Genomic DNA, 16,908 nt, shown 5'->3' on the forward strand with positions numbered 1-16,908 from the left:
TTGATGAAGTAGAGGGAGAAGAAGAAGAAGGAGGAGGAGAAGAAGAAGAAGAAAAAGAAAAAGAAGGAGGAGAAGGAAGAGGAAATGGAGCGGAAGGAGGAGGAAGATGCGAATGAGAAGGAGGAGGAGTTTACTCAACGATTGTTATATCGTTGATAGTTCTTCATGATCCAAGTTTAGCTTGTAGTCTTTCACCAAAGTAAATTTGGGAAAACTGATATATGGTCGTGTGACTATATTGGCTTGTGTTGGGTCTCAAAAATTCATGGGTATGGGCTCGGTTGGGAGTTGGGAGCTGGTACGAATCAATAAAGTCCACATCTGTTGCTCGGGTTAGAAAATGGAAATATTGGACTTACACGTAATAAAAGGTGAAGGTGAAAACAAGGTAAATATAGGGATAGGAAATAAGAATATGAAAAATGGAGGTGATGGAGAAGGGAAATATAAGAGGAAGGAGAAGATAATTGAGAAAAATATGACGAAGAAGGAGATGGTGGAAGACAAAAGAATGGAGAAGACGAAGACAGAGAAGCTGATGGGGAAGGAGAAGAGAATAGAGAAGATAAAGAAGAATGAGGAGGAGATAAAGGATAAGAAATACTTGACGCAAAAGAAGCAAGTGAAGAAAGAAAAAATGAAGAAAATAAGTAGTAGAATAATTGAATATTGCTATAGAAAGAGAAGGCTGATAGAAGTTCAATGAGGAGAAAATGTAGAAGAAGACGAAGGCTAGGAAGGATTGGAAATAGACGGAGAATAGAACAGAGAGGGACGACACTATGAAAGAAATTGATCTAGTAAAACAAAAATTTGGTTATTTTTGGTAAATTGAATAACTTTTTCAAAAATTGATATTTCCAGAAAATTTTTATTTTACTAGATCAACAATACCATGAAGAATCTATTCTCTAAATCTCATGGATTTATCTCTTACGGAATTTGAAATGTTCTATCCCGAAAATTCAAACTTTAGGCGCTCATATATAAAAAAGTAATGATCAGAAAAAAAATGTTCTCCTAAAAAACTTTTTCATTTTTATAGCTTGATGATATACAAATCGAAAAACTTGGAAAAATATCACGAGTAAAAATTTAATTTTTAGCCTTTGCAGCCTTAAAGAAAGAATAATCAGTACAAGAGAATAAGGAAACTGACAAAATAGAAGAGGAACAGGAGATCATGAAGAACGACGAATGTCTAGAATCAGCCGAGGAAGGACAAAATTGGCACAACAGAAGGTGTATAAGGAGAAGTAGGAGAAGGAGAAATATAAGAAACAGAAGTAGATAAAGAAGAAGGGTGTAGGATGAAGAAGAGGTAAACGTTAAGCCAGACACGATAATTCATTGTGATTCTGCTTCCTGACAACAGTTGCTTTTGTACTACTGTATTTAGACGCCCGGATTCAATCCACCTATTCAATCCCCGCCTGTTATTTCCATCAACAACAAATAAAGCCAAGAAAATACTTCCTGACATTGATTCATCATCATGTCTACTAGGCATGATTTTCAAAAATACCTACGTCATTATTTCACCCCCCAAATCTTCCGAAACTATAATCTTCTCAAGGAACCGTGCAGATTGCACGTGTTTACGAAAATACTTCATTATTTCATCCCCAAACCCTTCCAAAAGCGCACACAGATCGTCATCGGACGGACGGTACGCATCGGACGGATCGAACGATTAGATTTGATGCATTGTTTTCGATTGGAGTGCGCATACCCATTACCTATCCACATCGTATGGGTATGCGCAGTCCAATTGAAAACAATGCATCAAATCTAATCGTCCGATCCCTCCGATGCGTGCCGTCCGTCCGACGACGATCTGTGTGCGCCTACCATAGGGCCGGTTTACGAGATCGGGATTTAGCTAAGTTCTAAACTTTAAACAGCTGGAGTAAGAAAATTTGCTTCCCGAAACGGGGTGTAGTTTTTTATGATAATCTTTATTTTCTCATTTCTATAATTGGGACGTCTTTCCTTGACGAAATGAAACATTCCTAAATAATTCAAAATAACTGAAACTTTACTGTATTTTCTCTTTATTTTGTGTTCAATTTTCTAGTTTTGTGAAATTTAATTTGAACGTGGACTGCGACTACGCCCAGTTTCGGAAAGCCAATTTTCTGACTCCAGCTGTTTAAAGTCTAGAACTCTAAATTCCGAGCTCGGAAACCGGCCCTAAATGATTTTTGTTCCATGAATATTGTAATATGTGTAAAGGAAACCACAATAAATACTATAAAACAAGAAAATTGAAACGTTAATTCAGTCATTTCAATCTAAAGGTGTCAGTTGTTTGAGAATATCAATTAAATATTTAGAAAGAATTATTGTCATCGTCATCATCATACTTTTAAGAAATGGTACGCGTATGATACGGGTATGATACGCGTATGATACGCGTATGATGCCCGGTCAGAAGTTGTTGGGAACGCGTCAGTTAGCAAGAGAATGTAGCGGTGAACTGGTTACCAACGCGGTGCATACGCGGTTACAACGGGGTTTGCAGGCGTCACGTGCCATGCAAGGACCGTTCCGTCACAGACAAAATATACTGGCCGAGAAATGTTGACCTGGACGTGCATGGCACGCTCCGTGCTTGGCCGGTGACGGAACGGTCTAATGGGTGCATTACATATCAAATGATGCAAAGAATATTTTTTTGCATGTGTCGGTACGGGCACGGTCATGGTATGATACGTTCTAGTGGGTTCGGACCTTAACTACCGTACTACCAACATTGTTCTCTGAAATTCATTTTATTAGTCTATCGATTTATTTCAATACGGCTACTGGACGTTTAATTACGTTTAAGTTACTTGAACGTTTAATTACATAGAATTACTTCATAGTACCCTTTTTTTAAAAAGCTGGTGTAAAAAATATAATAGCATCCGGAAACAAAATAACACTGAAAACTAGAGATTATTCAATGCTCATAGTAACGCTGTAACTATTGCCAAGATATTCCTCTCCTCTTCATAATTTGATCACCAAATCATCTTTTATCAAATAGAATGAATGCATTGAATAATTGAGTGACTGAATGCAAAGTAATGTTTGAACGAATGTGCAATTGCGGGGGCTGCTAAGTTACAGTTTTCCATTGGAAATACCTTCACCTTGACTATTGATGTATCCAGCTCGATAACTGGCTGTCACAAGCCAACCTGACATGTATACAAACACGGTTCACGGTTGTGTATTCACTTTATGTGATTGCTGTCAGAAAAGAACATATTTACAGACAGAGTAATGTGAGAAATAATCAACAAATAGAAATAGCGTATCACGATATTCCTTTTTTTCATAATTCTGAATTATGGCAACTTTCAGTTTATTTGTGGCAATTTAATTCGTCTTTTCCTTTTTGTCTTATCCTTTGTAAAGTATAATTACAAAGAAAGAAAAATTGAGAAAAGAGAACGAACAATTTTCCACATTCCTTCTCTCATTCACTCATATAATATTGTACGTTCCGAATTTCCCTTTTATTTATTTTTATTTATTTATTTATTTATTTATTCGTGAACAGAATCACAAATCATATTAATATGATTAGGGAGGAACAACAGGCTTGGCCCAAATCTATTCCATTCCCAAATTTTGATAAATTAATAAAATGTCCGAAAAATAGGTTATGTTTCTACTGTAAAACGTTCAAGTTCAATTTTCGTTCAAAAATATATATATAAGCTGAAAATTTTGAATTTAGAGAAATTAAAACACCAAACTATATTTAAATATAACACTTAATCATCACTTCATATTGAATTAATCAAGTTATTTTATAAAATTTTGAACACAAAAATACACACAACTTCTCTCACTAAGCACAAATACTAATACAGTATTTCGTACAAATACAGTGCAAATATAAAAAAGAAAAGGGAATATATCAACTCTTATTCAATTAAGGCAACATTAATGATGATCCAATCATCGGACTATACAGAAACCGGTTTTCTAAGATTTTATATATTTTTTCAAGGCTACATGTTTGCTTGGTTTAAGATTAACACACATTTAAGATTTCTCATTTATTTTTTCCAACATAACTTGAGTGAGATGTACCAAAAAAATGTCTCTTTTATCTTTTAAAATGATGTCGCAATTGAAATTTATTCTAAACACAGAAGTTTTAAAATTATCAAACATAAAAAAGTATGAATAAATAAGCAATGTTCTAAGGCACATTTTAAAATATTGTCTCCTATTTTCTATATCCGAAGTATGAATTATTCAGAATAAGAGAATACTGTAATTTCATAAATAAATTAATGAACGATGAAATTAATACAGAACCAGTGAATAAATTTATCCAATGAATTAATATCAAGCAATAAATATTGTAATCTCTTAGAGCACGGATGATTATTTTATCATTACCAATCAAGTAGCAACTATAAATCATGGCATGGTCTAATGTTTGTAGTACTATGCTAATTATTTCTTCCATACATTAATCCAACAATACTTGCAGTTATGAATGTTGTGCCAAAGACTTGTAAAGCCCGGGTGACACTTATCATGTAGTGTTCCGATCCCAAAAATGTCCGATATTTCTGTGGGATTGAAATGCATGATGGTGGGGTGGTGGTGCACTACCTCCGTATTGTTTACTGAGGTAGTGGGTGGTGGGACAGATCACATGACGGATATGTGTTGCATGCACCATTCCAGACCGTTGTCATCACTAATCAGATGTGATCGGATAAGAGTGGGATCGGAAAGTCTACCTGTTCCCTTCATTTACAACAGTGTCAATGAGGTATGTGTTTATGTTTTACATAATTCAAGTAGATTGAAACTCGTTCCAACTTGAAGCTGGATTCCTACATATCAGTATCAGAATCAGTGATAATATTGTTCCTAAGGGCCGGTTTCCGAGATCGTGGTTTAGCTAAGCTCTAGACTTTAACCGGCTTTAAACTCTGGAGTCAGAAAATTGGCTTTCCGAGTCAGAGTGTTAACGTAGTCGAGGACTCAAATAGACCCTGGAGTTTAGAGATCACGTTAGACCCTGGAGTTTATAATTTCGCTTTCTGAGTGAAGGGCTTATAAGTCCAGGATTTGAATTAGATTCAACCCTCTTTCCGAGTCGAAGATTTATAAAAAATCGTTAAGTTCAGAACTTAAAACAGCGTGATTTTAAACCCTCGACTGGGTTAGTGTTTAAATTTAAGTTCTAGACTTAACCGAGCAAACACAATTCAGTTATTGTTTTGGAGTAGATGAATAGCCAAATAAATGTCAAGGAAAAGGCTACCTAAATTATTTGAAGTAGTCCATCTAAATTCATAATTTATAGTTTGCAAGTTTATTTTGGAATAAAGTTCTTCATAATATTATGCGTAAAAAACTAACCTCATTTTACGGGTGTGACATAACCTGAAAATCTTCAAGAAATACAATACAAGGATTGCCTTGGAATTTTATCTCCCAATGTGAATATCATTAATCAATGTCATATTCAACATATTATTAATAATAATATAACAATAATAAATTATTACTCCAGTATTTTTCAAAACAAATAAGTTTTCTAAATCAATAGGTAGCATACTAAAACTTTTATTCCAAAATCAATGGCAAGGATCAATGATGAATAATAGCATAACGTAAAATGAAATGTTTATTTTTATTTGTGTTTCAAAAGGTTAGGTTTTGCTTTGAATTTATAGACCTACACAACACAAAGAAATCGAAACTTATTTCCACAAAATAATTATTGTTATAAAATAGTTTAGAGAGCATTTGAATTATCCCGCTGCAATCAGTTGTTTTGCTATAGGCCTAATGCCAACAATACAACAGCAAAATATTGAGAATTTCCCTTATGTTTTCTGCGTTAAAGTCGGATAAGTGGAGAACTTAATAGACCCCGTAGTTTAGAACATAAACTCGTGACTCAGAAAGTCAATTTAGACCCGAGAGCTTATTTTAGTCGTGGACTCTGTAAGTCCAAAACTTATAGATGCTTTTCATAATTCAAATGGAATAAATAACAACCTACTAGCAGTTTTTCATTTTTAATTCTAGATCCAAGTGTAATGAAACCCAAGTGAAATAATTTTATCCTACCTATATACTATTTTATTTTATTTATTTATTCAAAATTTTTACAAAGAAGCACTGATCGAAAAATCTGACTGTTTATTAGTTGTCTGTTAGGGTGTGTACAGACTTACTCGCCACAAACACGCTAATTTCGCTTTTCATCAGCTTATTATAACCGTATAGAAAAAGTTAGATACAGATGTAATAAGCATAGCATCAGCTGATTAAAAGCAGAATGCGCGTGTTCGTGGTGCAAAGTCTGTACGCACCTATAGAAATTGTTGACTGAGTGAAGTGAGGTCTAAGATTCAAGTCGACGGTTTTGCATTTCTGTTTATAATTATATGTTTAAACGTTTATATGTTCCGCATTTACGGCGAAACGCAGCAATAGATTTTCATGAAATTTGACAGGTATCCTCCTTTTTAAATTGCGCGTCGACGTATATACAAGGTTTTTGGAAATTTTGAATTTCAAGGATAATATAAAAGGAAAAGGAACCTCCTTCATACGCCAATATTAGAGTAAAAATCAGACTATATAATTATTCATTTTAAATCAGCGTTCGAGTGGATTATAAATTGCATGCCATGACGTATGCAATTCAATATCGCAATGCAACTTGGTAAAAAATCAGCTGCTGTGTGGACTATTAATATTGCATGCCTAATTGAATGCAATTTTTATGCAACAAACGCATGCAATTAATAACTAAAATAACATAGTATTGTCTCTCGACCTTTCTCTGCTTTGAACTCGGGCTGACCTGTTGCCAGTATGTCTTGAAGGAGATTAGCTTTCGATGTTAGTATTTTTGATACACCAACCCCAACAGCCATTAGCCGTTTTCACACCGATATCTCACCGACACGACATACAGACAGGATTTACTCTGATGGACAGAATAAGAGTAGGCTGTGGTTTATAACTGCGCGAGGTCTACTGTTCACAGAACTACTAGTAGTTTAAATTTGGTAAATAATGTTGTAGCATCAACTTGATTTCCTACTAAGGTTGTATTTACTATTGTGAGATTCACTCCATATTGTCAGCAATCCTTGTAAATAACATCAACACTTCCTATTCAATCAATGCTGACAGTTTGAAGTGCATCTTACTATACTACCGTTTAGGGTCAAAACATAGTGGGGCGGCGAAGGTTGAGAGTGTAGCTGAGTGTGTTTACATAATACATGCCTTTAAATATCTCAGCTTCTTCCTACCTTCTACCGTAACTCCACATGTTCATATACATTTGACTAAATCCATTATTTTCTAATACTCTCAGCTACCTTCTCTGATACCCCCTATATATTCGCTGCTCCACTATGTTTTGACTCTTGGGCTGGCCACTAACGGTGAAACATGCGTGATAAATCTGAATGCACATGCATGTTTATCATGCACACACACATGCTCATCATTCATGTTTGTCATCAGCGAGAGGCTTCTAACATGTAATAAACAATAACAATAAATAAACCACTGAAAAATTACAAATTATAATGATAGAAAAATAATTTAACCTCAAATAGAGCAGCGGAGAAAAAATAAACAACAAAAATCGGTAAAACCAAAACCTAACCTCAAAATATTTTACTCGAAGCCTTTCACTGTAATGAAACAAGAATGTATGAGGTCATGTGTATCATGAATGTTCTACCGTTAGTGGCCAGCATTAGGTGGTTGTGACATACAATTATTTGAAGTTCATACATACATAATACATATCCGTGTCTCGTTCCAGCTAGTGCCGGATCTGGGTATGAACAATGCCTTTCCATCTTCTTTGATTCTATTTGAAGTAATCTAATTTAATTCAGGGTGTGAGCTAATTCCCAAGTATTTCTTTGTTGATTCTTCAATCAATTGCAGTTCGCAAATTCTTGAATTAGATGTTTTTTGCAGAACCAAGAGCTACAGGGAGACGTGGTTGGGAACCTGGACACGTTTGTGATGACCCCAGCGGTGCAGCGTGTTCACTACAAGTGCAGGATAACCAGGGACAGAAAGGGCATGGACAGAGGGCTCTATCCCACATACTTTCTACACTTGGAGAGAGATTATGGCAAGAAGGTATACAGCTCACCAACAATAGTACTCTCAATAATTAATATTATTAAACAAAAATAAATGACCAAACACATATCAGTTTATATTGTGGAGTAGATGAGTAATAGATGAGAATAAAACACAACAATTCTTCAATTTACAGCATCCCGTCGAAGTCTAAACAACAATATACCTACCGTAGACCTATCAGGCTACAATCAGTCAAATGTGTCGAGGTTTCTCGGGGTTGAGCTGCAGGATGACTTGAAATGGGGTGATCAGGTGCAGCGTCTCTAGCATAGAATATCTGCTATTCTGTTCTCGCTGAGGTGTGTGAGGGGAACAGTAGGGTATAATTCCCTGCTTGCGATCTATCATGGCTATCTCATGTCTGTCATTCGTTACAGTTTGATATTCTGGGGTGGCTATGACACACACCTTGGAGTGATTTTCAGAAGGCAGAAAAGGGCTCTGAGAATAATCCTCAACCTCCGTGCCCGAACATTCTGTAGACCTTATTTTGTGAGAGAGAGTATATTAACTTTGCCAGTCATGTACATTCTGGAGATCGTCACGTACGTTAGTAAAAATTGGAGGGAATTCTCATCCGTTGTACTTGATCATTCCTACAATACGAGACGTTGTGGCTCGATCCTCGGTTACCCGGCACATAGACTAACCTTTCTGGAAAAAGGCCCACACTATTGCGCAATAAAAATTATAAATAGACTCCCCCATAATTTTAAAGATTTTTCAAACTTTTCAAAGATGACCGGAAGGATAAAGGAAGTTCTGTTGGAAAGAGCGCCATACACAGTGGATGAATGTGTGGATGTCTTGAGGGAAAAAATAGCATATATCATAGAATTATTACAAAATAAAAGTTTCCTTTCAATCAACTGAAATTAATAGATTTCTCCCACGGGGTGCTCCTAGAGGCAGTGTTTCTTCCTTGACGTCTCCTCCTTGCACTATTGTATTTTCTGTGTTTGTTATTCATTGTATTGATTGTGATGATTCAATGTTGAGAAGCTTGTCTTTTATATGCAACTACTTGAATAGATGAAATTTGATTGATTGATTAGCTGTATGGAATATCAAGATTACTTGGATTGTTGAATCCGTCTAGATTAGAAATTTATACTTTGCAAGTTTTAACCTTATTTTGAACTGTGTCATCACCCAAATTAAAGACAAAATAACACAAGGATTAAATAATACGACAATGTTATATCAGTGTCATTTGTTACATAAATAAATTATAATAATTTTTATGTTTTAAACGTAAACGTTTAATCAACTCATCAATACTCATATTTTTAACTGATAATCACTGACGAGGATTAATCAATAATAACATTACATAGAAGGGAATGTTTCATAAGTAAAAGGTAGTTTTATCGGGTTAGGTTTATAGATTATGCTTTTAAATTACAGTTTACTGGTATTACTGTATCGATAATTTTATATAATAAACAGAGAAAGAAATCGAAAGCGTTGAAGCGTTGCTCATTAGGATCATTATTATCTATAGTTTCAATTCGTTGCGCAGATATTCCTGCTAGCCGGCCGGAAGCGGAAAAAGAGCGCAACGAGCAACTACCTGATCTCGACGGATCCGACCGACCTGTCACGTGGCGGGGAGGCGTTTGTGGGCAAGCTGCGCTCCAACCTGCTTGGCACTCAGTTCACCGTCTACGACCACGGCAAGTCGCCCAAGCACTGCAGTCTCAAGGATGACATCGACAAGCCACGACAGGAGTTGGCTGCTGTCGTCTATGTAAGTCAATTCAGTTTTATAGTATTATGATTATGATTTTTGAAGGGACGGAATCAAGGATACAAAGGTTCAAAGAACCCCACTGTCAACCAAAGCTTATTGTGTTCCCAAGTAGTATGTTAGTTAGGCAAACCAATACCTGTGTCCTTTACAAGAACCAGGAGTTTTTCCCTATGCTAACATCCCATTCATCAACTGGTTGCTTGTCGCAATCCAGTGTGATATGCTTGGCAGTCTCTTCAGACCTACGTGAGCTCCACTTCTGACCTTTTTTGAAGGTCATTCGGCTGAGGAAGGGGTGGCCAAGTTGCCTCTAGGGCGCCCGGCCACCCTCAACTTAGCCTCTTGAGCCAAATTTGTGCCTGGAGTTCACACATCTCTGGTCTCTTGGGTTTTTTTTTGCCCCTCTTAAACTCAGCAGGGTCAAAAGCCTCTCCTCTCCCAAGACGTTTTGCCTGAATGGCCGCCCTTCTTTGAGCAGTGGTGAGTTTTGGCCTCTCCACCCACAAACTCCTGACCTTCGTGAGTTCCACTCCTGGCTTTTTTGTATGTCCTCCCGCTGAAGAAGGGGTCGCCAAATTTCCTCTAGTCACCCTCAATTTATTTATTTATACATACATTAATAGATACAATCATTCTCAACTATGAATGATTGGGAAAGGAACAACAGGCTTAAAGCCCAAAACTGTTCCTTTCCCAAATTTAGATAAAAATTGTCCAAAAATAGGTTATGTTTACACTAAACGTTTTTTGACCAATTTTGAGTCCAAAATATTTATAAACTAGGAATTTAGAATTTAGGAAAGTTGAAAACCAAATTAAATAATAATACTTCACTAAATCATCACTAATAACTGAAAATACTGTATTAACTTAATAATTGAAAATTTTAAAACGCGAAAAGAAACTCAAACGTACTCCTAAAATAACAGCTGTTGCAATTTAACCTCTAGTCACCCTCGACTCAGCCTCTTGACCTACATTTGTGCCTGGAACTTCATCCATCTCTTGTCTGTTGGGTTTTTCTTTTTGCCTCTCCGAAACTGCCCTGATGGGGCAGATCCTGTGGGTTTGAAGGCAAGGAAACTTTTGGAGTTGCCTTGGGGTCCCTTTTAGTCGCCTCCTATGACAAGCAGGGATACTATGGGTGAATTCTGGTTTTCAATACATTCTTGAGTACCTACGATGTTCCACTCAAAGCTCCTCCAACCCACAGGGGGCAGTTTTATATTAGTAACATTTTGTATAAGCATTTATAAATAAATATAGAAATAACTGCAGAGTAGGCCTACCCTTTTTTAAAACGTTTTAATATAAACACTACTAGTTTCAGTTTTCAAGCCATATGCCTACGTTTATATAAAACGTTTTAAAAAAGGGTACTATGTAGTTATTTCAATACTAATTGAACAAATCAAGTAGCCTAGCCCTATTAGAATACTTCATTAGTATATTTATATTTACGATTTCTGCTAAGTGCAAAGGATAAGTGATGGATATTTAAAAAGAAACCAGTTTTTAGAAATATAAGGTCGGGTTTCTAGGACACTTTCTAAATCTAATGGACCATTCAACCTTCATTTTTAATACTTAATTATAGAAGTATTTTCAAATTGGAAATATGTGTATTTATTTGTTTTGGATGTAAATATTGCAGTGTAACTAGGAAAGGTGAAAGTGGAATATAACCTAGAACATTTGGACTGTTGTATAAATTATAATTGGAATCGTTATGGGCTTTAGCATGTGGTACTTTTCTAGAAGTTTTATAATTCTGAATGATTGAATAAATAGATTATATGGTCTATTAGATTTAATAAGTGACCTGGAAAGAAATTAGTGTTTAGAATTCTTAATCTGTAGTATTTACTCAAGAACTACTGGAATGAGGTGGATTAGGAGTTGAAAAGTTAGTAACTGAAGTGGGGTTTCCTGTAGACTCGTATTACATTAGGACGAAACTGGGTGTCCATGTGCAAAGCCAGATGGGCACCAGTGAAACATTGGTGCTGTCGCAACTGTGTCCAGACTAGAATTTACAGTGAGACACCTGCTGAACGCCAAAATATGGTTTCTCGACTTGTGTCCCTGGTGTAATGAGCGCATTAAGTACTAATGTCTTGCTAATCGTTCTGACACTTGGTGTTCAAGCCTAGGTTCCTAATCTAATACGAGCTTTACTGCAATACATACAAAAAGAAATTGCTCGCCCAATTCAATAGGATTCTGTTTTATTTATTATTTGATACAGGTGATGCCAGTAAGAGTTGCAATTGCATTTGTGACTGAAACTACGAATCCAATTTGGGAAATGGTTGTGTAAGTTCACTAAAATTATGCTTCAGACCATACAATTCTCACGATTGATGAACTTGAAACCGCGATAACGGAATACATTTATCTCATTCCCACAATTCAAGTAAACAGTGACTTTCTGCACACCCTGTATAATAGAAATTCGATTTCTCAAGTTACCTATTCAGTATAGAGATCATCAGTTCTCAGGAACGTCACTTGTTTTAATAGATGATTTGAATGAGCTAGTATTTTTTTTCTCTCCAGGAAACGAATGTTTTGGGCTTCAAAGGACCAAGGAAGATGACTGTCATCCTGCCAGGCATGACACAAGACTGCCAAAGGGTACAAATCACACCAATCGATGACACTGAGAGTCTATTAGGTCAGTAAACACTTTAAATGCTACCTATATTTCAGTATAATTATAGTAATTTTTTGGAAACTCACTTTTTTACTTGAATTTTCATTGCATTCTAGTATTATAAGAGCCCAGCCACACTCCCACACAGAGATCTATCAACGATCCCATAGGTTTTAATATTTATAGGATCGCAGTAGCCAACCACTTTTCGTTGTGGTTGATGAAGTTTGTTCAATCTCAACTCCAAACTGCTCAAAACGATTCAAACATCAACAACCAACCACTTAATCATGAGGACACTTTTATTTGTAATTGAATATTCCTCGTGTATTTATGAAAAAACACACAACCTTTTAGTCCAGTAATTTAGTAATTTTTGCTGCAAAAAACTACGAACACGCGATTTTTTTTTTCAATCATTCTGTAGTATTGGGTATCTTGAAAACAAAACGTTGACCTTCTAGCCCCAAAAACCATGGATTCACGGTTCCTTTTCCAGTTCTTTGAGATTTTTACCAAATCGAGCCGTCGGATAGAAAAATCACTCTCGCCTTTCTTTAAGATAATAATATATCGAATGAAGTAATTTAGAGGTTGATATATCTTTTCATTTATTCCTGAGTTCATTTTTTTTAAACTAGTTGAATTTTCAGAAAAATGGGTATTTCCGATTTTTACTTTTTTAATTTATGATTCAAAATCACTCTGACCTAATTCTGTGCTCTCAAACATTTTTTACTATCTAAAGTAAAGACGACAGTGATTTTTTCTATCCGATAGCTCGATTTGGCAAAAAATCGCAGTAAACTAGAAACACAGAATACACAATAATGTTGTATTCTGTGCTATAAAACAGAAAATCCAAGGTTTTTGGGGCACCCTGTAAAAATCTCCAGGGCTGGAAGGTTCAATTTTTATATTTGAGCTGTCTTATACTCCAGAATTATTGCATGGGAAATTTATCTTGTTCGGAATTAATTCCTAAAACGGCCCTTTTCTACTACCTCGTGACTGGACTATTCATCACAGTCTTCAGTTAATGACGAATTAGAAATAGAAACATTTTGCTAATGATTTTTGTTTTTTACAGAATGTTGGCGTGCGAAAAACATGGACAACCTAGTTGAGCTGCACAACAAGACACCGGCCTGGAACGATGACACTCAGTCCTATGTGCTTAACTTCCACGGCAGGGTCACTCAGGCGTCTGTCAAGAATTTCCAGATAGTCCACGATTCTGACCGTCAGTACCTCACTATTCCACTCAAAACTATCTAGAAATTGAACAATACTATGCCTTAGTTTTTGTACGTCTAAGTTCACGGTTCTAACTATGTCTAGTTACACAAATAGATATTTTGACTATTCGACTCAAAAAATGGATAAATTGAACAATACTATGCTTCATTTTCTTTCCACGATTCCAACTATGTCTAGTTACACACACGTCGATTTTTGGACATACGATTTTATGCCGTAATTATAAATTCTATTCGATTTAAACTGATGATGTTTGTCAAGTTCCATTTAATCTGGTTGAATTAATAAGGTGTTATTAAAAATCGATGTGTGTTTAACTGGATTATGAGTTCCTTGACTATTAGACTCAAAACTATCTAGAAATTAAACAATACTAAACTTCATTTTCTATGTGAGCTTATTCGACTCAGAACTAGGCCTGTTGAGAAATGTTATGGAACATTAGAAATGATAGAAATATAAACTTATACTTGATTTTTATGTTTTTACCGATCATGGAGAGGAAAGACAGATTTTAAATTGTGAAGCATATAGTAAATAGTATATTTCGCACCTAGAGCAGAAAATGAGATTTTTCCAGCTCGAAATCGGTTTTCAAGTCCGAGGCCGTAGGCCGAGAAAAGAAAAGATTGAGAGCTGGAAAAGATTGAGAGCTGGAAAAACATTTTTGCCCGTGGTGCGAACGATATTTTTCGCCACACTACAGGTATTGCTGACAAAATAAATAAAGAATACAAAATAAAGAATACTCGTTAAGCTATCGTAGCTATTGATTTTAGTGGTAGAAGATTTGCAGTCAGGATTTCAGATTCTTTTAAAATTTCACTTGGAATACCACAGTCATCTTCAAGCATTTTTGAAAATTCGGAATGCACTAATCAACAATAAATAATTGAATAAAACTGGTCGCGAAGCGAATTAGTTTGATTCGAAACTGGAACTGAAATCATGGCGACTTCAGCTGATGATGAAAGTGGACACTCGCCCGATCTAGCGGATGACTTATTAACTACTTCCATGAGCGGCTGGAAAGAGACAACTTTCTGGCCAAGACCGGAAAAGAAACCCTTTTCTGACGTCGTCTGCAAACAAGGTCTTTCAGATCTACGTAGGGACTGGAAAACAGCTGCTTTCTGTGCAGTGTGGCGAAAAAGTTTTTTTTTTCTAATGACAATAATAATGAGGATTACTTGCAGACTGCACGCATTATTTACTGTGTAAGCCCCCTATTTTATATTATATCCTGTCATCATAAAATAATTCGATAAGTCCCAATTTATTATAATGCTGTTAAAACTAATGAAACATCGCAGATTGTAATGAATTGAGAAATTCAAGCCCCTTGTTATTGAAGATAAAATAATTGTGAACGCGGAATTTACCTTCATTTGAAATATTAAAAGTGGGCGATTCCATCATTTCTATCAACTTATTGTCTGAATAAACCATTGTTGTTGTTCCTTTACAGCTGAATACATTGTAATGCAGTTTGGACGAGTGGCTGAGGATGTATTCACAATGGACTACAGATACCCTCTCTGCACATTGCAGGCTTTTGCAATAGCTCTCAGTAGTTTTGATAGCAAACTAGCTTGCGAATGAATCATCTCATTCACTTTCTTCTCAAAAAGGTAATTATTTGTCACCTATTCTTTTCATACTATTGATTTTTGTTCAAGCTATTAAACATAGCATTGATCAAGTCATTATTAAACATATTCACACTTGTAGAATCCTGATACAGTTGATTTTACTGTCTGAGAAGAGTTTGTAATATGAGTGAATTGTCAATTCCTACTTATCTACAAGAATTAAGAAATAATAATTCTAAATGAAAATACTACCAACACATCTAACTAAAAAAAACACACAATATCACGTTCAGAAAATATAATAATTCTAGAAGGATTATTGATTTATCCGGTTCAATTACAGGTAGATTTTCCTGTAAGAAGAAATTATATAAAAACAAGATTTTTGTAATATGAACTAAGAAGGTACTGTTGTTTAGAATGCAGTACGCAATTAATGAAGATTCATTTTGATTTTCAGATTTTATACAACTCAGCCATCCACCAGAAGATTCTGTGTTACTTTCGATAAGCTAAATATTTCTACGATGTCTCCAGCCTCACCAAGAGAAACTTCTGCGGTATCTACGTCAGTATAAGATTGCGCGTTTCTTTTATGAGATGATCTTAATTTTCATTGTTATGATTTGTTGTTATGAACAACAATGATTATTTTAACAGGATATCCGTTAGAAAATAACTCAATCCTTTTAATATTTCATATTTGAAAAATGAATTCATAATTATTGTTCTTTCAATAGATTTTTTATTATTGCATTCCAGAGATTTCACTGTTACTGAAATCCAGTGAAAATTGTTTAGTTTTCCAAATTATTTTCTCTCTTTTCTTCTTAGAAATACACCGTGATTCAAAAAGAATACCACAACTTTGAAAATCTGTATTTAATCAAGGAAACATAATAGAAACTTGGGTTATAAATCAAAATGAAGAGTATTAAAATAAGTTTTTCCCCACTAGAAAACAAGTTCAAAAATGTTCAATGTGACCCCCTCCAGACACTCGGGTTTTATCAATACGATACTCGAACTCGTTCCACACCCTCAGTAGCATATCGGGCGTAACAGTTTGTATAGCTGCTGTTATTTCTTGTTTGAGCTCCTCAATGTTAGCTGGTAGAGGCGGTCGATACACCTTATCTTTAACGTACCCCCATAGAAAAAAATCGCAGGGGGTGAGGTCAGGGCTGACAAACTGTTACGCCCAATATGCTACTTAGGGTGTGGAACGAGTTCGAGTATCGTATTGATATCATTCGAGTGTCTGGAGGGGGTCACATTGAACATTTGTGAACTTGTTTTCTAGTGGGGAAAAACTTATTTTAATATTCTTCATTTTGATTTGTAACCCAAGTTTCTATTATGTTTCCTTGATTAAATACATATTTTCAAAGTTGTGGTATTCTTTTTGAATCACGGTGTAGTTATCACACTATTTTATCGTACTCGCGTGTGTTTATCAGTAGTGATTGTGCCGTGCCTCGTATCATTCA

The 16,908-nt window shown here is 35.5% G+C and overlaps 1 protein-coding gene across 1 annotated transcript in view; it reads left to right on the forward strand.

Moving 5' to 3' along the window:
- Nucleotides 1-16,373, forward strand: part of LOC111051020 (protein king tubby) — a 34,534-nt gene extending 18,161 nt beyond the window's left edge. Inside the window, exons 3-9 of the mRNA XM_039439487.1 lie at nucleotides 4,643-4,786; nucleotides 7,984-8,151; nucleotides 9,680-9,907; nucleotides 12,470-12,587; nucleotides 13,657-13,809; nucleotides 15,295-15,457; nucleotides 15,879-16,373. Of these exons, the coding sequence (XP_039295421.1) occupies nucleotides 4,643-4,786; nucleotides 7,984-8,151; nucleotides 9,680-9,907; nucleotides 12,470-12,587; nucleotides 13,657-13,809; nucleotides 15,295-15,428 (945 nt within the window). The 3' untranslated portion in view covers nucleotides 15,429-15,457; nucleotides 15,879-16,373. The remainder of the gene's footprint in view (nucleotides 1-4,642; nucleotides 4,787-7,983; nucleotides 8,152-9,679; nucleotides 9,908-12,469; nucleotides 12,588-13,656; nucleotides 13,810-15,294; nucleotides 15,458-15,878) is intronic.
- Nucleotides 16,374-16,908: the final 535 nt, after the last annotated feature.

The sequence above is a fragment of the Nilaparvata lugens genome, chromosome 12, assembly GCF_014356525.2.
Source record: "Nilaparvata lugens isolate BPH chromosome 12, ASM1435652v1, whole genome shotgun sequence".
Classification (NCBI taxonomy): Eukaryota; Metazoa; Arthropoda; class Insecta; order Hemiptera; family Delphacidae; genus Nilaparvata; species Nilaparvata lugens.